The 20,694-nt window shown below is 44.7% G+C and overlaps 1 protein-coding gene across 2 annotated transcripts in view; it reads left to right on the plus strand.

Annotated features, from left to right (window-relative positions):
* The window catches only part of NINL (ninein like), a 128,191-nt gene that overhangs the window by 87,123 nt on the left and 20,374 nt on the right, over positions 1–20,694 (plus strand). For both annotated transcript variants that reach the window (XM_016219062.2, XM_087819147.1), the window contains 7 exons: positions 420–530; positions 1,138–1,218; positions 6,017–6,146; positions 9,393–9,502; positions 10,488–10,834; positions 18,169–18,273; positions 19,485–19,554. In XM_016219062.2, the coding sequence (XP_016074548.2) occupies positions 420–530; positions 1,138–1,218; positions 6,017–6,146; positions 9,393–9,502; positions 10,488–10,834; positions 18,169–18,273; positions 19,485–19,554 (954 nt within the window). The remainder of the gene's footprint in view (positions 1–419; positions 531–1,137; positions 1,219–6,016; positions 6,147–9,392; positions 9,503–10,487; positions 10,835–18,168; positions 18,274–19,484; positions 19,555–20,694) is intronic.

Here is a 20,694-nt window from a genome sequence, read left to right on the forward strand (position 1 = left end):
TGCCTCTCTTCTTACTGGCTTCCTGTCTCTGACAGTGCTGCCTTCCTCCCCTGTGGACATTTGAGCTGAAGTGCAGTTTCAAATCCCTCATTTAGAAAATGGCTCAGAAGGGCTTACCACTAGCCTTTTCTTATGATCCTCGTGACCTTCTGAACACTTGGAATGGGAGAAGCAGAGGCAATGGGAAAAGCACTGAGCATTGGTGAGGGCTTCGTGGGGTCTGTCCCTGGGCAGCTCTGGATTCACCCGAGACAGCCTCCTCTGCACGGGGTCAAGGCAGTGAGTACCAGGCACCATTAGGTTTCTTCCCTGATCATGAGTTCTGGGAATAAGCCTCTCATTGAGAGAGGAGAACAGGCCTGCCAACAGGCCCCTCCTCTACTTTCAAGCCTGGCAAACCACTAGCCTGTGTCTTGCAGGAAAACAGTCGATTACAGAAGGAGATTATTGAAGTTGTGGAAAAGCTTTCGGAATCGGAGCAGCTGGTCCTCAAACTGCAGAATGATCTGGAGATTGTGTTGAAAGACAAGGCAAGTCCTTTTGCTGATTCTTAGTCTTGAGAGAGGAGCCTGTGGTGCTGGGTAGAAAGTTCAGGGTCTGAAAAAGAATACCTAGGTGGCTGAGCTTAGTTTTTTCTGTTAAACTTCATAGAGAAAGTTAGCAAGGTGAATTTCTGTTTTCCTCCCCCTCAGGCCAATGCAGGGTGTCAGTATGCCCCCAGTGATGATTTGCATGTTGGCCTTTTAATGACAAGACCAGGGGTAGCTGGCACCGTCGGCCCCAGTGACAGGTTCTTAGTGATGAGAGGCATGGAGGAGAGATTAGAGTTTGGTGCCCACCATGAGGTCCCCCGCCCCCCAGGCACTCCCCATCACCTGGGGAGCCAGGTGGGGAGAGGAGTTGCTGTACCGGGGAAGGGTCCAGGCAGAGGGTGTCCCAAGGGGCCAAGGCAGGATCATCCTACTGCACTGAGACCTTTAAACAACAGGAGGGAAGGGAGGGACGGAGGAGGAAGGGACTGGAGGGCTATACCTAGAAATGCTGAGTCTTGTGTAAAGAGCATGAGGGTGTGATAGCATGCACTCTGCCTGGCCTGAGGTCTTATTTGTGACTTTCCTTTGCTGGTATGACCTTCAGTTGGAGCCACAAAGCACAGAACTCTTGGCCCAGGAGGAACAGTTCGAGGAGGCCCTGAAGGAGTACAAGCTCAAGTGCAGGGTATGTGCCCCACCCGGCCCCTCCACCATCCTGAGACTTAGCATTTCCTTTGTCTGGGTCCAGGTGGTCACTTTTGTCTTTGGTATACTGGGTCCTCACACACTCTTGTCCCACAGCCCCCAGCCCATCCTGTATAGCAGGGTGGTTCTTTCTAAGAGCTTTTACCCTTCAGAGACCTGTGGTACCATCTCCAGGCTACTCCTGCAAAGAATGGGGTGCTGGAGCCTATGAGACAGGTTTGCCCTGCAAGTCATCAGAGTCTGTCTGGTTCAGATCTGGGTGGTGGCATCCAGGCTTCATCCCTCCGCCTCCTGCCTGGGAGTGGCCTGGCATTCTTGTCAGGGCACACTCCTGGCCTCCACATGAAGGGTGTTCCCGCATAGGGTGGCAGGAGTATCCTTCTAGTAGAGCAGGTAGAGCCTCTGATCTAGGCCTGCATTTGGCTCCAAGCCTTATGTTCTGCTAGGAGGTGGAACAGGACTTGCCTGCTCAGCACCTATGTTGAGCCCCACATGGACTGGCCAAAGCCATTAGACCTCCACCAATTCTGAAGGCCCCTCTGTGTCTCCAGGCACTATGTAAGGCTTCATTGTGTTTTCTGTTGAGTGTTTAGCTTTCCTGGGCCAAACCTCCCACCATCAGTCCATTTAATTGGAGACACCACAGTGCAGAGCAGGGCAGAGATGGTGAACAGTGTTGGTGGTACTGACCCTGTTACTCTCCTAACATGATCGGAGACCCCCAGCAGATAAAACGTTGTTAGATATTAAGGGTCTGTTATTAATTCACTTCTTAATGGTTTCCCCCCCAAATTAAAGTAAGAACTGACTTTTGTTCCTGCTGCACATTGCTTTGGCAATACCAGAGAATGAAGGTGAGCTGTGCTGTTCTGGAGTGTGACATGATCCGGTTTCCTTCCCTGTGTCCTCTCCTCCACTACAAATCCTGAATCCTGGGTGCCCTTTTGAAAATCCTATGTGCCCTTTTGAAAATCCTGTGTGTGGTCAGCTGTGTCACCCTGCCCCTGAACTAGATTGCTGTGTGGAGGGTCAGGGTTATGGGGCTGTCGTGCAGGTGGGATGTGCTGCACAGCTTTCTGCTGGAATTATAGTTCCATGCTGTGTTTTCTCCCTCTCTTTAACCTATAAGTAACCATTAATTCATATATTACTTCAGTGCAGCCATTTTCAACCTTTTTCATTTCATGGCTCATAAACTAGTTACTAACATTCTACGGCACACCAAAAAACATATTTTTTGTTGGTTTGACAGAAAATCGGTATAATTTTGATTCACTCACATCGAAAAGTTATTGTTGTGTAGGCTGTAGTCACTTCTTTTATTTGACAATCTAAAGAAAAAGAGATCAGTGCCCCTGACTAAATAATCAGGTATTGTATGTTTTAGAAATTCTTACAGCACACAGGTGAAAATCGCAGCTGTAGTACACTGGATTTTTCAGATGAGCATAAACCCTTTCTTTAGCATGACTCTCTTACTCAGATAACTGCTATTCATTTCACTTTTGGGTCTCGAAATTTTACTTTTGAAACATCAGAAAAATTTTACATTTTAGTGCTAATCTATTTGTTTAGAAAATTTCTCTCTAATTTTTTTGGATATTTGTGGCTATTTCTAACTAATATTTAAAACATTAAAAAAACCTTTTTATTTGAAAAGAATTTCTAATGCATAAAATTACAAAAGTAAAGGTAGTGCAGGGAATACCTGGCTTACCCTTTGCCCAGATTCACCTGTTGTTTGTATTTTACATTGTTTGCTGTCATTGCGTACTTACTCTGTGTGTGTGTGTGTGTGTGTGTGTGTGTACATATCTGGATGTGAATGTATCTACATAGTTATTTTCTGAACATCTGAGGGCAAGTTACATGCGTCATGGCCCTCTACCCCTAAACAAGTTAGTGTGCATTTCCTAAAAATAGGCTTACTCCTCCAACCTCACAGTGGTGTACAGGTGCACCAGATTTGATTGTTAAATATTCAGGAATTTCGCTAGCTAGCTTCTTTTTAAACCTTCGATAACTTGAAATAGGCTATGGTGGGAGTCACAGAAATGTGCAGAGGCTACAAATCTGGACTCTTCTTCCTGGAGAGCCAGCTTTCCAACTCCCTGCTGAAGGAGAATATTCCTAGTAACTGTGGCATATTTACTGATTTCATGACTTCCATTGATACTTTGTATTTCAGTTTTGTTAGTTAACCTGATAGTGTCCTTTGGAGCATTTCTTCTCCAATACAGGGTCCAGTTTGGACCAGGTATTACGTTTAGTTGTTCTGCCTGTTTAACATCTTTTAATGTGAAACAGTCTGTCTTAGTCCTTTCAGGCTGCTACAACAAAAATACAATAGAATGGGGGGTTTATAAATAACATACATTTAGTTCCCACAGTTCTGAGGGCTGGGAAGTCCAAGATCAAGTTGCCAGCAGATTCAGTGTCTGGTGAGAGCTTTCTTCCTGGTTGCAGATGGCTGGCTTTCTTCTCAGTGTACTCACCTGGCAGAAGGGTGCCAAGGAGCTCTCTGGGGCCTCTTTTATAAGACTCCATCCTCATGATCTAATCACCTCCCGAAGGCTCCACCTCCAAATACCATCACATAGGATGTTAGGATTTAACATACGAATTTGGGGGGACACATTCAGTCTATCGCATATTCCCACAGCCTTTCTTTGTCTTTACATGGATATTAATGAAGGATACAGCCCCCCCCCCCCCCGTTTTAATAGAAACTTTCTCATTTTGTGTTTTCCTGATATTTCTTTTGGATTAAATTGAGGTTTTACATTTTCAGCTGAACAGCATAGGTGATGTTAATTTTGGTCCTTAGTCAAGGCATTACCTGATTTTTCCATTGTATATTACTGGTAGTAACTAGTAAGCAGTCAATGGGGAGACACTTTAACACCATGCAAATATCCTGCTATTTATCTAAATTTTCCTTGGATTTAGTATTCATTGATAATTCTTGCCCACTCCAGTCTTTACCAGGATGATTGCAAAATGATGATTTTCCTACTCCATCACCCATTATCCACATCTGTCCATTGGCCCTTGGCATTCTACTGTAAGCCAGAGAAGTCTGATCTATCTATCTATCTATCTATCTATCTATCTATCTATCTGTCATCTATCTGTCTATCTGTCGTCTATCAATCATCTACTGGCATGGACTCATGAATTCCCATTCCCCCCCAGTAGTTTGTAGTTCATTACTATGTCTATTTTGGTGCTCAAATTGTGTAAGATTTGGCCAGTGGGACTGTCTTCCTGCTTGCAGCCATGTCCTTGAGACATGTCATCATCATTTGTTTTGTTTTATTTATTAGTTTCATACTTTCTAACAATGTAAGATGCTCCAGACTCATCTTATACTTTACCTACACTTGCCCTGGAATCAGTCATTTCTCCAAGGAGTCCTGGTTTCTTATATGAGGGAATGGTCTTAGAGACCGAGATCTGGTGCTTGGTGTGCTGGGGGGACGGGGGTGTCTCTGTTTCTTGGCTGAGGGCATTTTTTTATAGTCAGTTTCCAGAGGTAGAGGTAACTTTGAACCTTCCCTGATGTGCATCACCTAGTCTCTCCAAAGTCACTGCTTGGAATTTCCCTTTATTTGGCAACCAGGATATTTGTTAGCAAGGAAACCATGCCTTCCCTTGTTGTCAAATTCCCTTTCTATTTAGCTGTCATTTTAGATTTTTGTTTTATCTTTCAACTGTCAGCCTCAGTTCTCTAGGCAAGGCCGCCTTTGGTAAAAGGGAGTGTAAAACATTAGATCCTACTTAGAGATTATTTGCAGTTAAATGTTTTCACTGTTGCCCTGAGTGGACACCGTAATGGAGTAGCATATCCTTGGTCAGAAACCTAAAATGCAGATTTTCTGTTTCTGTATTTCCACATACTTCATGTTCATATTCCCCCAAATTCATATGTGGCAACCTGTTCCCCTACTGTGATGGCATTAGGAGGTGGGGCCTTTGGGAAGCCCAGAGAAGGGGATTAGTGCTTTGTAAAAGGGCCTCAGGCCCTGGCCAGGTGGCTCAGTTGGTTGGAGCATCATCCCATACACCAAAAGGCTGCGGGTTTGATCTCCGCTCAGGGCGCATACAGGATGCTACTGATGGATGTTTCTCTCTCACATCAATGTCTTTCCCTCTCTTTCCTCCTCCCCTTCCTCTCTAAAATCAATAAAAACGTATTTTCGGGTGAGGATTTAAACACAGGGGGTCTCAGAGAGCTCTCCTATCCCTTTCATCACTTCTAGCCCCCGAAACCCTGAGGGCTAGCCTGGCCAGAGTGCCTAGTTAGTTGAGCGCCATCCTGTGTACCGAAAGCTTGATTGCCAGTTCGATTCCCAGTTGGGGCACATACCTGAGTTGCAGATTTGATCACCGGTTGCGACACGTATGGAAGGCAACCAATCGATGTTTCTCTCTCACATCAATGTTTCTCTCTCTCCCCAAGCATGTCTTTGTATGAGGATTACAAAAATAAAAAAGGATACCAAAACACTGAGAGCTAAATTTCTGTTGCTTATAAGCCCCCAGTATCGTATTTTTATTAAAGCGTCCCAAATGGACTAAAACATACACCAATCCCTAACACCTTTGCCTCTCTGTGGGCAGTCTTCAGCCCCCTTTGTGTGTGGCTTACTTAGGCCCAGCTAGTTGCCCCAGACACTGGGCTTGGCTGCTACCTGGGTGGCCCAGTCTCCATGCCAGTGGTTCCTTGGACTGAGTGGTCACAGTAGCTGGAAAAGATGTCTTGCTCTACCCCACAGGACCTGCAGGACAGCAATGACGAACTGCAGGCTGCTGTGGAAGGTCTGCGGGCACAATTGCCCCAGAGTTGGCGCGACCAGCCCCATGCACAGCCAAATGGACAGCTGCTTCCTAGACATGGTCGAGCAGGTAGGAGCCAAGTCCTGGGAGGTGGCAGTGATATGCTACTTCTGGGGGCAGTGGGGCCTGGTGGCAGTAGGCTTCTACCTACCTCTGCTGCCTAGGGCACCTTTGGTTCCAGGGAGCACAGTGGTGGTTAGGCAGGCTTCACAACACATTAGGGCCTAGCCCCAGCCTCTAGGTGGTCATGAGCCCCTCCAACTGCTGCATGTGGGAGAAGGGCCTGTAACTCAAGGCCAGAGGTTGACGCAACACCCAGAGCCTAGAGAGAGGTTAAGGAGGGTCAGGGTTTTACAATTTGAATAGAAATGGTGAAGGTCGGATGACCTAGGGTAGGTGCATCCAAGTGACTCTGTTGTTGTGAGAGGTACCCAGGGGATCCAGGTGAGTGTTCAGCATGGGCCAGACACGTAGAGATGGTCATCCAAAAAAGAGAAGCAGGGGCACTTGGGGGTGAGCAGGGGGTTTGTTGTGGGTCTGTGACAGCTCTTACAATGGGAAGGCACTAAGTCATGTGAATGGGTCAGGGACTCACCATATTCACAGAGGCCTCTTGTGGACTGAGGTGGACTGAACTTGTTGTTTACTACCTGGGTTATGTGGATAGCATCACCCTCGAGCTCTTGAAACCAAATTCAAGGTTAACTGCCTGCCACCACAAAAGCCAAACTCGTGAGACAGATGCTGATGGAAAAGGAAAGAAGTTTACTCAAGTGCTGATCACCTGAGAAGATGGGGGACTCTTGTCCAAAGCCCATCTTAGCATCTCAGTGCAGGCAGGGATTTTTATAGAGAGGGAGAGGGAAAGCAGAACAAAAGGATCAGGAGGAGGGGCTGTGGACATGCAGACAGTGTGCTTGTTGGTTCCGATATCAATCTTTAATGTCAGCATACTGGAGGTGGTCAGTGCTAGCCAAATTCCTGCAGTTAGATGATCTGCATAAACCAAAATTGTGATCAAGGCCGTTTCTTGTATAAGCAAGAACTGGAACTGCTGGTGCCTGTAATATGCTTATAAGGAAACTATCAGTATGTGATTCCTTTTATCAGTTTGTTCGTACATTTTATTCTAATTTCATTTCATAGTTAGTCAGAGTAGTATAAAGTTTTTATTCCCTGTTACACTCTGAGGTGGGTTTGTGGCACCAGGAAGTGCCCCCACCTGCTCAACCCAGAGCTACATGCTGAAGGTGTAACTTGAGAAAGACCAGGGCTTCATGCTTCCTAATTCAACCCAAAGACTTGGGATGGGCTCCAGGCTCCAGAGGCCTCAAGGCCCTGTGTTTGTTTAAGTATTTTTTGGCTCCCTTTGAGAGACCAGGGGCGGGGGCAGGGGGCTGGTTTCAGATGCCAGAGCTATCCTTGAGGCTTCAGTGGTCCTTTTGGAGGATAGGATGAGTATGGCTGGTTGCTATCCTTCCTGGCAATTGTACAGGGCAGGCGCCATGCAGGTTCACGTGATATACATGGCTTCACACCTGCTGCTGCTGATGGGACCACAGGGACTGCCCAGCAGCCTGATTGCTTCTGTCAATCAAACATCGATCATGCAGTCCCTCAGAGAATATCTTGCTCCCATCTGTAGCCCTGAGAGCACTCAGAATTTCCCATATTGCTTGGGAAAAGCTTACTTTAATAAAACACAGAAAAAACATGTGCTTAAGAGAGCCAATGTAGGAACGTCTGCAGGAACTGCATGGGTTTTCTGTGCATGTGGGCCCAGCTTCCTTGGCCCCTGAAGAAACCCCCTCACTTGCAGCTGCTTTAGTGGAATCTGATGGTTTCCAAGACCCACAGCCCTGACTGCGCTCAACGGAGGTTTTGGTGTTTGGCCAGCTCATCAAACGTTACCAGATTCCTGGGTGAGTTGTATACAGCCAGGTGGGCAGCCTGGCCACAGGGAAGGGAGCATTTGCTACCTCCTTTGTCCCTGGAGGAGCCTGAGCTGCACAGGGTATGTGACTCTTGTCAGGAGCCACTGAGCTGTAAGCTTAGGGCATGGCAGAGCTGGGGTCCTATACCCAGGGTTGTCCTTGTCCAGGTCTTGGCTGTGGCACCAGAAGCAGCCCCACACTTTGTGTGTCACATAAAACTAAAGCAGTCTCCCAGCTAGGGTCTTTTTTCTTCTCCTTTACCCCTCTGCCTGACTGTAGAGGATCCATTGGCCCCCTTAAAGGAGGAGGGGTCTGTCAGCTGCTGTAGGGGACAGTTGCGATAGCAGCGTTACAGTGGAGGAGGCCATGTGGATTATGGTGGTTGGGCCATCAGTGTATTCAGCTGGAGCCACTCCCGATTGGTGCCCATTGGCCAGACCCAGATAGTAGCTGTGGTTGTCAGGGCATTAGAATACCACCTTTTCTGAGGTGCTCATCCTGACTTCTCTCAGCCCCAGTGTCTCTGTCACTTCTTTTCATGGAAAATAATTTGGGAAATGGGGAGATGGTAAGATTATGGAATGTGTCTTTTCCTTTTACTTTTCTGACCCCTGGACCAACACAGATGAAAGCTAGCATTGGCCAACATCCACATTCTAAGGGAACCCTTTGGTGTACCCCCAACATGCACAATGTTGGGGACGCCTTGCACCCCGGGACACCTGGCAGAACTTGTGGGCTTATGGGTGTCTCATCAAAACAAGCTGCCCAGGTGTCTCACACTGTCAGTGAGGAAGATCTTCTGGAACAAAACGTCGCTTCCTGTGATCTCTCAGAACCTTCACAGTACTTTACTCTATACCTGACTTACTGGTTGAAACTCCACATTATTTGTATGATGTACATGCCTCATCATAAAGCACTGACTTCCACAGAGGTTTGTCTGTGCTACAGATCACACGCTTTTCTCTTTTCAGTTCTTCGTGCCTGGGTCAGGAAACACAATTTAGGGTACAGTAACTGTATCATGTTCAGCATCTTTTAGGTAATTAAAGGGTCTGACAAATCTTGCAGGGAATCTCCTAGTTATATTTTGGAGTAACCTGTGTTCTGGCAAAGACTCAAAATGTTGATTTCTAAAGAGCTCCAACTTTGTGAATGGGGCATAACAGACTGTTTTTGGAGACCTGCAAGGGCCACCCCTCACCACCAGCACCGACTGCCTCTCGCAGAAGGTGCCTGTGGAAGGTTGTGCGTTTCCTGGGTGGTGGAGGAAATCTGGGGTAAATACTTAGTGCCATCCAAATGTCAGATGGGAGGGTGAGGACCAGACCCCATGGCACCCTAGGCAGAATGTAAACAGCAATTTCCTTGTTTGCAGGAATCATCTCCTTCCAGGGCGATTCCACTCCAGTGAGTATAGAAACGGAGATAATGATGGAGCAGCTGAAGGAACATTACCAAGACCTCAAGATCCAGCTGGAGACCAAGGTCGGGGGGGTGAGAAAGGCCACAGGGAGATGTGGGCACTTCCTGCTGCCTGCCCGAAAGCTTCACTTGCTGTCCTGATGGTTCTGAATGTACATGTCTGCCAGTGGATCCCCTGCTCCATAGTCAGTCTGCTCAGGGGAGGAAAGTGTATAGGGAAAGGGAAATAAAATTGACATCCAACCTCAAGCCCTGTTTGGAGGGAGGTGGGACATAAGGAATAACTAATAGTGGCAGGGAATGGGGTTATGTGTGTGGAGTGTCACAAGGGTACTGCTGAGGCCAGACTTCCCTGCTTGCTCTGTCATTGGGGAATCATAGCTCCTGGCTTTCTTCTAAGCTAAAGTAATCCTGAGACTTACCCTTGATGGGGTACTTTGTGGATTCATGGCCTGGTCAAGTCTGTCTTCTCTGATGACCATGTCTCCTGCTTATTAGATTGTGATGGGTTTTGTTAAGGGACAGTATCCATGACTGTTATCAGGGATCAGATGTCTGGGTCTGAGTAGCAGTGAGGCAGGGCCACCCCTGTCTTGTGGTTATGCCCTTGAGTTCCCTGGTTGTATCAGCTGATAGTTGCTGTAATAACCTTACCCATTGCTGGATAGTATTCCTTCCACTGGAGCCTCCCGGGAGTTCAGAACTGCCCCATCAACCTCACAAAGTCTCCCTGTTCTCTCGGTGTTGTCACACCCTCAGCCCACCCTGTGCTTCCTGGCCAGGCACCTGGCCCAGTTGGCCTGTAGCCCCCCTTCCTCACATGCTGGATCTGCTTCATGAGGCTGATGGAAGGTTATGGGGGAAAATAAAGCCTGTGGCTACCTGGACCCTTTGGGAGCCTTAGACTTTGTTGGCATGGGTGTTCCCTGCACCTCAGCAGGTCTAGGCTACCCACTCTTTGTGCCACTTGGCAGCCTCATAGTTTGTTGTATTGTCAGTAGTCATTACAGGACGTCTTGATCAACATTGCTCATATTTCTCTTCTCAGGTCAGTTACTATGAAAGAGAAATCGAGGTGATGAAAAAGGACTTTGCAAATAAGAGAAAGGAAATGGAGCAGGCTTTCCAACTAGAGGTCAGTGCTCTGGAGGATCAGAAAGCCAGCCTGGAGAAACTCCACATGAAATCTCAGGAGGTCATCCAAGGCCTGCAAGACCAGCTCCAGAGTGCAACCCATGGCCCTGAGCTGGAGAGGCAGTTAGAGCTGAAGAGGGTGGAGATGGAGCAGCGCTACACTCAGGCTCTTTCTGGCATGGCTCAGCGGCTGGCCCAGGAGAAGGACCAGTTGGAGGAGGAGCTGCACCAGAGGCATCAGCATGAGCTACAGCAATTCAGGTCCAGCACCCTGTCCTTTCAGGATTTCATGTCTGGGTTTCTTGCCAAGAACCAAAATTTAAAATTGGATTATGCAAACTGCGCAGAATGGCAGTACCTGTTAACTAGGTGGTTTTTCTCAGGGGCAGATGGCTGAGCACTGAAAGAACAGGTCATCGTATAAGAATCTTTAAATTTGAAATATGTGTTAACTAGAGCTTAGGCCATGAAACAATCTACTTTGTAGAATTTTAACTGTTTTTTTATTTTTTATTTTATGCATATATATATATATATATATATATATATATATATCTTTATTGATTTCAGAGAGAGGAAGGGAGAGGGAGAGAGAGAGATAGAAACATCAATGATGAGAGAGTCATTGATCAGCTGCCTCCTGCACCTCCCCCACTGGAGATTGAGTCTGCAACCTGGGCATGTGCCCTGACCAGGAATTAAACCTTGATCTCCTACATCATAGGTCGATGCTCAACTACTGAGCCACCCTGGCTGGGCTAACTCAATGTTTTTTGCCTTTTGCCTCAGACCAGAGCGAAGGGCAGTATGTTCTTCATCATTTAATATCTGGTTCTAATTTTCTAGGACATGATGTTGTAGCACATGGGGAGATGGATAAAAGATCTACAAGCCTTAAAACAATGGGAAGAACCATTAATTTGGGTTAGTGAGATTCTTGAAAAGGCTAAAATGTATGAGCAAAGGAAAGAAAAGGTTTATTTGGAGAACTGGAATGTGGTCTTTTGTGTCTTACAATGTCATAGACTGAGTGAGTAACTCGCTATTGCAGGCTCAGTGCTGGTCAGCCAGCCCTTCCGTGTCCCGTGTGGAGTCTTGGATCCTCATGGCCACACCCCACACTTGTTGGCCCAGAGCTGAGTGATGGCTCACAGATAAGGTGCCCACCACACACCTGCCTTCCTTTGGGTTCCGATGTTGTTGCCAAGTGGATATGGCCCTCATTCACCACACTGAATGCAGGAGGTCAAGTGCGCTTCCTGTGGAGTTCATGCCCCCTGACTTGGGTCATGCTGCTCAAACTATGTATATTTTTCAGGCATGCATACATGTATGGTGAAAATCCTAAGAGAATATATAGGAACAGCCCAAATTCAAGCTGCTGGTTTCCTGTGAGGCTGGGGTTCAGGTCTGGGAAGGCTGCATGGCACAAGTGCAGCCTTAGTCAGGCAGAGGAGACCTACTGTGTGGCCGAGGGGAGGTGGGGAGGGCTTCCTAAGAGCAAGCTGCTGGGGGCCCTGAACAGCGTACTGCAGTGGATGAGAAGGCAGAGGAGGTGGCTACTACAGCTGTCCAGGCAAGAGGTGATGGTGGCTGGGGCCGTAGGGATGGCCACACAGGTGCAGGATGTTGACTGGCAGACTTTTGGAGGCTGATTTGATGGGTTACAGGTAGATGGGATATGGGCAGGGAAGCTGGGAGTGGGTCATGGAGCAATTAGAGAACTTCCAGGAAGTGTCACCAGAAAAGAAAACAGGAGGGTGGAACTCAGTTACTTTTTAGGAGCCTGTGGGTACTGTCCCCTGTAGAAGGTGAGGTGGGTGAAGAGATAGGGAAGGATCCCCAAACCAAGGGGCTGGTGTCTTTTGGGGAATGTTGCTGTAAGGAGGAAGGGACACCTGTGTCAGGAGCCACTGAGAGGCCAATTCACACAAGACCTGCAGCCTGAAGGAACAGGCACCCCCTGAGACCACCAGCATCCCTTACCTCAAGGCTGGGCCCCCAGCCTTGCCTCCTGCTTTGTGGGGACAGGTCTTTCCCCAGCCAGTGGCCCTTGGCCACAAGTCAAGTGTGTGAGCCTTATAGCCACTTCTAAATAAACCATCTCCCAAGCCACAGCGGCTACAGGACCCCAGATGGGCGAAGCTCAGACTTGAAGGATCTTGAAGACTACGGTGAGGATTTTGGCCTTTATCATAGAGAAAGCAAAGTCTAGAGAGTGAGAGACCAGATTTGGGTCATGAAAGAATCTACCAGCAGTTTAGAGAACAGCAGGGATGGTCTGAATACCCATATGACCTGAGTGATCAAGGTCACTTCTTTCTTGCTCACATCCCCCTCCCCCCTCCCCCCTTGTCACAGCCTTTTTATTTTGTCTGAATTTGAGATAATTCAGACATTCTGGCAGGCACTTTATTGCTAAATAATTCAGCATGTTATTTTATAAGAACAAAGACATTCTCCTGTATATCCACAATATCATGATCAGATATGGGAAATTTAACCTAAATTCAATGCTATTTTTAATTTGCACCCCATGTTCAGATTCCCCAATTGTTTTAATATGTTCTTTATTGTTCATATATTCCAGATCCAGTCAAGGATCGTACTATGCATTTAGTTACCATATTTCTTTAATATCCTTTCATCTAAGAGAGTATCAGTTTTTAAATTAATTTTTGTCAGTAAAAATCATTTTAGCCATTTTAAGTGTATAAATCAGTGGTGGTAAACATTCACAATGTTGCACAATCATTACCACTATGTACTTCCAAAACTTCCAACATTCCAAACAAAAACTCTGTACCTATTAAACAATCATTTTTGCTAGTATTTTATTGAGGGTTTTAGCATCAGTATTGGTAAGGGATGTTGGCCTATAGTTTCTCTCTAGTGTCTTTGTCTGGCTTTGGTATTGGAGTAATGTTGGCCTCATAGAATGAGAGGAAGTGTTTGGGAAGGATTGATATTAATTCTTTAAATGTTTGGTAAGATTCACAGAGAATCCATTTGCTCCTGGGCTCCTCCTTGTTATGAAGTTTTTTATGATGATTAAATCTCTGTACTAGCTATAGATCTGTTCAGATTTTCTATTTTTTCGAGTCCATTTTGGTAGATTATGCATTTTCTAGGCATTTGGAAATAAACATTTTTAAAAAATCAACACCAGGTATTTTGCAGAATGGTGTTGATTCTCAATTTGGATGCCTGGTTTTCCTCTTGGCTAGATTCAGATGGAATATTTTAGGTGAGATCACTGCTGACACTGCATCCTCCTCAGCTTGTCTTTTTGTATCGTATGCCTTTGATAGAGGACCATTTTCTTTCTTTCTGATGTATAGCCTCCAGGAGTTCTTTTATTTATTTATTTATTTATTTTATTATTTTTTAAATATATCTTTATTGATTTCAGAGAGAGGAAAGGAGAAGGAGAGAGATGGAAACCTCAGTGATGAGAGTCATTGATTGAGCCCGCAACCCGGGCATGTGCCCTGACCGGGAATCGAACCCCGATCGCCTGGATCCTAGGTCGACGCTCAACCGCTGAGCCACACCCGGCCACGCTCCAGGAGTTCTTTTAGTGGGACTCTCATGGGAGTAAATTCACTTAGTTTTTGTTTGTCTGAAAATGTCTCAAATATTTGTCTATTTTTGAAGAGTATTGTTAGGAACACAAATCTACGTTTAGCCCGGCCAGGCATGGCTCAGCGGTTGAGCATCGACCTAGGATCCAGGCGATCAGGGTTCGATTCTTCGTCAGGGCACATGCCTGGGTTGTGGGCTAGGCAGCCGATCAGTGACTCTCTCATCATTGATGTTTCTATCTCTCTCTCTCTCCCTCTCCTTTCCTGTCTCTGAAATCAATAAAGATATATTTTTTAAAATAAATAAACAAAACAAACAAAAAACACACAACAAATCTAAGTTTACAGTTAAAGGGCTCTCTGTGTACATGTTCAGTATCTTTGAGATTCCTTTGTTGACATTGAGTAGTTTGTGCTGTGTCTAATTGCTATCCCTTTGTATGTGTTTTAGTTTCCAATTGTTGCTGTAACAAATCACAGAGTTAATGGCTTAAAACAACACAATTTATGATTTTACAGTTTCAGAGGTTAGAAGTCTGAAATGGGTCTGACTGGACTAAAATCAAGATGCTGGCAGGGCTGCCTTCCTTTCTTATGGCTCTGGAGCAGAATCTCTTTTCTTGATTTTTTTTTTTTTTTAATAGAAAGAATGGGAGGGAGGGAGAGAGAAACATCTATGTGAGAGAGACACAATGACCTCAGGCACATGCCCCTGACCCGGAATCGAATGGAACCTGCGACCCTCTGGTACACTGGCCAATGCTCTAGCCATTGAGCCACACTGGCCAGGGCCTGACACCGACATTTAAGGACCCTGTGATTACTTTGGGCCCACCTGTATAATTCAGGATACTCTCCCTGTCTAAAGTCAGCTAATTAGCAACATTCATTCCTCTTTACCATGTAATACAACATTCACAGGTTCTGGGGACTAGGACATGGACATCTTTTAGAGTCCCTTATTCTGACTACCATAGTAGGTAGTCCGAGTTGTATCCTCTGGCTGCTTTTAAGATCTCTATATTTTGTGGTTTTTCCATGATGTATTTAGCTATATATTTTTAACTTTTTATTATGTATGTAAAAAAAAATACATATATGTGTTCAGTTAGAAGAATTGTCAACAAATTGAACACATATGTGTTATCAGCACCCAGAACAAGAAATAGAACTCTCCAAAACCCCACCAGGGCAACCACTATCCTGACTTCTAACAGCATATGTTAGTTTTGCCAATTTTTGTACTTTATATAAGGGAATCACACAGTGTATACTCTTTTTATATGTGGCTTTCTTGTCCCAACATATGTTTGTGAGATTCATCTATGTTGTTGCTTGTACCTAATAGTTCATGCATTTGCATGGCTATGGAGCAGTCTGTTGTGTGAATTAACCACAGTGTTATTCATTCACTTGTTGATGGGTATTTGAATAGTTTTTAGTGTTTGGCTATCACAAATAGGACTGCTGAAAAAGTTCTTGTACATGTCTCTTTGAGCATTTATGTTGGGATGTACCTAAGAATGGAATTTTTGGGCCATAGGGCATAGATGTGGTTTCCTTTTAACATATCTTACTTAAAATATTATGTCTATTAAATATATAGATTTGTGCCTTATAAAAAAACTCTCAGCCATTATTTCTAAACTATTGCCTCTCCTCTCACCCTCTTGAATTAAATGTATGATGTTAGATCGTTTCACTTTTCTTCCATTTCTTAACCTATTTTTCATATTTTCCATCCTGTTTTCTCTGTCACATTCTGGGTACTTTTTTCATATCTCTGTGTTTAAGGATAGTAATTCTGTCTTCAATTGTGTCTAATCTGTCGTTTAACCCATTCAGTGCTTATTTTAACATTGACATTTTTTCATTTCCAAAAATTTTGTGACACTGACTTTTTTTTTTAATTTCCAAAAACTCTGTTTGGTCCTGTCTGAACTTTTTTTTGATAATTTACTGTTGCATGTTCATTTTTTAAATTTCTATCTTTTTCTACATAAACATTCCATAATATTTATCTTTAGTTTGTGTCTGATGATTCTAATATCTGAAGTTTCCGCGGGATCTATGGGATTCTGTTGTTTTTGCTTCTGCTGACTCTCATAGGTGACTCTTTGCCATGTACTTTGCAGTGGTCTTTGGTTGTGAGCTCATGTTTATGTGATATTAATTTCTGTAAATCCTGAGAGTTGTAGTAGAGGATGCTTTCTGCAGAAAGGATGTATCTTGTTTTTGCCAATAATTGGGGGCCTACTAATCTGGGACCACGTTAAACTCCTTCCAGGGTACTGGCTTAATGCAGGTGTCCACTGTGCAGTTTCTCCATGCTGCTGACATAGGCATTGGCCTTGGGGTAACCCCATCTTTGTGTTAATGCTCACAGCATTGGTTTTAGCTTCCAGGTTTTTGTTTTGTTTGGAGGCCCTTGGCGTTATCTATTACCTTCAGTGAGAACAATCACACATCGTATGATCACCTTCACACAGGCTCTAGTTGTTTGGTGAGTGTGTGTGGGATGGGATGAGGCAACCATCAGCTTATCTGATGTCCAGGAAGCTGGAAGTAGATACCCTGCTTCCCACCCTACCACACCCACTGCACCCCACACAGATACTTGCCTTGAATCAATTTGTTTTCTATCCTGGAGCCAGGTTGACAGTTTCAAAACACAGATTGCATTTGTTTTACTCCCCTGCTTGAAAACCTTTGCTGCTTTTAAAATTCCACTGACTTCTATTTCTTTATTTTTCTCTTTAGTTTCTCATGAGATAAAATGAAGTCATACTTACGCTTATGAAAGAAGTACTTGATATTATAACCATATACATAAAATAAACATTAATGAGATCATGTGGCTTTGAGTATTTTTAGATTGAAAACATTACAAGCTAATACCAGATAAAGACCTATTGGGGGTAATAAATGTCAGCCAGACCAACGTGTATTAAGAATGAATTCTCTGGCCCTGGGTGGGTGACTTGGTTGAACGTTGTCCCATGCACCAAGAGGTCACAGGTTCAATTCCTGGTCAGGGTACATGCCCAGGTTGTGGGCTCAGTCCCCAGTAGGGGGCGTGCAGGAGGCAGGTGATCAGTGACTCTCATCATTGATGTTTCTATCTCTCGTCCCCTCTTCCTTCCTCTCTCTGAAATCAATGTAACATATTTTTTTTAAAGTAGCTTAAAAAAAAAAGAGTAAATTCTTTGGGCAGCAAGTATGGGTTTTAGCTGCCTCGTTTGTGACATTTATTGGTAAATTGCTCATCTGTCATACAATGATGATATATCCTAATGAGAGACTCTCTAAGAGTCACCAGAAAGCAAAGGTGGCTCCAAGCACAGTTGGTTCATGTAGTAGCTGTTCACACTTGTTTTTTTCTTCCTGGAAGCATCCACCTGATATCAGGTTTCTCTCCATATGTTGATGTGGGCATCTTCCTAGGTTTCTCCTCCCAGTGCTGTGGCCTCAAAGTGTAGAATAGGGGGTGGGGTACTCTACCTAAAGAGGACAGTGTGCCCACGTATTTCCGATCTTCTTATTCCTTGTGTTTCTTAGCTCTATGCTGGAGTTCAGTGGAAGGATGAATATCCTCTGTAATAACCTGAGGACTCACACCCAGCATTGTGCATTGGTACCCACCACAGACACTCACATTTCACTTAGAGGGTATAAGATGCAGGAACAGGTCAGCTATAAACACAAAGTAAATGGAACCAAGGTACTGACTACATTAGTGAGTTGCTGGTTGTGTGACCATTTTGGAAGCTAAGGAAGCTTTGTTTTCTGTAGCTTACCTCTAGGGAGATGCAAACAGCAGCGAATTGTAACTGGGTAGAGAGACAGGAAAAGGGAAAGGATGCCCTGAGCCATCGTCTAGGGAAGAAGAAACGTAGACTATAGGGTTGGGTTACCATGACTTCTGAATCCAAGTCCAGACTAACGTGGGCTGCATCTGGTACCTAGTGCCTAAGTTTCCACCCTTCTTTCTCTTTGCTATTTTTCATGCAGAATTGAGTTGGATAGACTTTCTGAAGAAAACATGGTGTTGAAAAATGAGCTGGCGAGGATTCAGCAAGAGCTCGAATCTACAGAAAAGACAAATGATGCACAAAGGTAAGGGCCCTGTCTCATTGGTTTTACTCAGAACTTACAGCTTATGACACATTATACTCTCTGTAGAATGAGGTTTGAAGGTATTGCTGTAGGAGAAGGAACGTGTTCACAGAGCAATCCCGAATTCCAGAAAACCCTAAGTGGGTGAGCCGTGCTGACCTCTGACCTCTGACCAGCCTGGACATGCATGAGAGGGCTCAGGCCTCCTTCCAGGTGTTGGCAACCACCTTCATTCCCGAGTGCCTGGTCTCAGAAGTTTGAGGTAGACAGTGCATGTAGCACAGTCATCACCACAGTGAGCAGCTCCAACACAGGCCGCTTCTCACCTACTTCTCACCCCTACAGAAGTACTCCATTGTGCTAAGGGGTGGGAGAGGCACGAGCACTTTTGTAGGGGTAGGTGGTGCTCCTGAGGCCTTTCTCGCAAGTAAAATCTGTTCCTTCATGACCTGATAATGGTTTCAGCTGTGCTTTTTGCCAAGATTTTGTTTCTGGCCTATTGATTTTAGTGAGTCATAGTCAGGATAGGGGTTGGGGATGGAGAAGAGGTATAAAGACCTGAGCACTGAGGCAGGAGAGACTGTTGGGGGTGAGGGAGACACAGAAAACCTGTTGGTGGGTTTCTGCTTTCACTACTGCAGCCCTATCTTATCCAAGGACAGTTGGTCGAGCTTTTTTTAACTCTGAAATTGAAGATGAGCTTAGCTCTAAGAGGCTGAGAATGTGGTGCTGATTTGATAAAATTTCCATGATTAATTAAAGTATGGAATCCAGAACAGGTAGTCAGACAAGTAATTGCTATCACATTGTAGCAGTTCTGAAACAGAAAAGATTTTTTTCACTTTAGAAACCCTCCTCCCAAGTTTGCTGCCAGCACGCCTCTGACAACAGACCTTAGTGGATGTGAGGCTCTGGGGCCTTTATGCTGCTGCAAGTGAGTAGTGCTCGATGTGCTAGAGATGAGATACTAATGGGTGCGACTGAGGAACGCTACAGGGGGCTCGCTCTGTGATGCTGGCAGTGTCCTCTGGCTCTAGGGTCGGGATCCAAATTGGATTGGCAGCAGCAGTCGTGTAGAATAGTAACAGAGTGGTGGCTGTAGTGAGAGTGTTATGTGGCCAAAATCCAAGGTGCTACAGTTATAGTGGGCGATGACTGGGGGAAAAAACTGGCTGATCAAAGTGATATTGTTAATTTTGCTTTCTCAACAGGAAGGAAATTGAGGTTTTAAAGAGAGACAAGGAAAAGGCCTGCTGCGAAATGGAAGAGCTCAGCGAACAGGTCCAGTATTGACACCTGGCATGAAGCTTTTTTTCCATTATTTTGAAATCATTTCAAACTTACTAAAAGTAAATAGAGTACTTTTTTCTGAAAGATCTGAGAATGAGTTGCCAGCCCATCAACCCCACACGTCTCTCAAAAATCAGCTAATGAATGTGTTCCAGAATCCCTGCCTTAGTCTCTCGCCTGTTCAGTTTGGCCAGCTGTCCCACTCCTTCAGAATCATGCTTGGCATTTAATCACCTTCAATCAGTCTGTCCTTGGTTTTTAGGACCTTGGGACTTTCAATGCTAACAAGCATTTATTTTGTACAAGTTCTTCAGTTTAGCTTGTTTGATGTTTCCTTATGATTAGATTTAGATAATGCATCTTTGGCAGGAATATATTAAAAAAGTGATACTGTGTTCTTCTCATTTCATCCTATCAGGGGAACAATGATTTGTCCCATTACTAGTAATTCTTAGTTAGGTATGTTGGCCAGGCCACTCCACAGTACAGTTACTTCTCCCTATGTAATAATGAGCATTTTATGGGTGGATACTGTGATTTTATATAAATATTCTGTTCTTCATCAAACTCTCATCCACTTACTTCAGCATCTTTTGTTTCTTGGTGGAGTCAGTTATTACTATGATGGTTGCCAATTGGTGACTAAATCCACTATTCCTTTTGTATTTATTTGGTATTCCAGTGTAAGGAAGAGCTTTCTCTTCTACCTATTTATTTATTTATTTATTTATTGACATCATTATATTTCTATCATAGATTTCTGTTTTATTCAGTGGGTTATCATATGTTACCATCAGTTACGGATGGCTTGTAGACAGCTGTTGTCTCCATCTGTCCTCACATGGTCTTCCCTGGTTCGAGACTGTCTTACTCTCTTCTTATTAGAATACCATCATATTGGGTTAGGGCCTAATCATATGACCTCATTTTATCTTAATCACCTCTATAAAGACCCTATTTTTAAATATAGTACAGTTACATTCTGAGGTACTGGGGGTTGAGGCTTCAACATATGAAGTTTTGGAGGACACAAATCAGCCTATTATAGATATCACAACCAAGCTATTGACATTGATACAATCCATGGATCTCACTCAAATTTCACCAGTTTTACTTGTGGGGGTGTGTGTG

Source organism: Miniopterus natalensis, chromosome 7, assembly GCF_054644295.1.
Source record: "Miniopterus natalensis isolate mMinNat1 chromosome 7, mMinNat1.hap1, whole genome shotgun sequence".
Classification (NCBI taxonomy): domain Eukaryota; kingdom Metazoa; phylum Chordata; class Mammalia; order Chiroptera; family Miniopteridae; genus Miniopterus; species Miniopterus natalensis.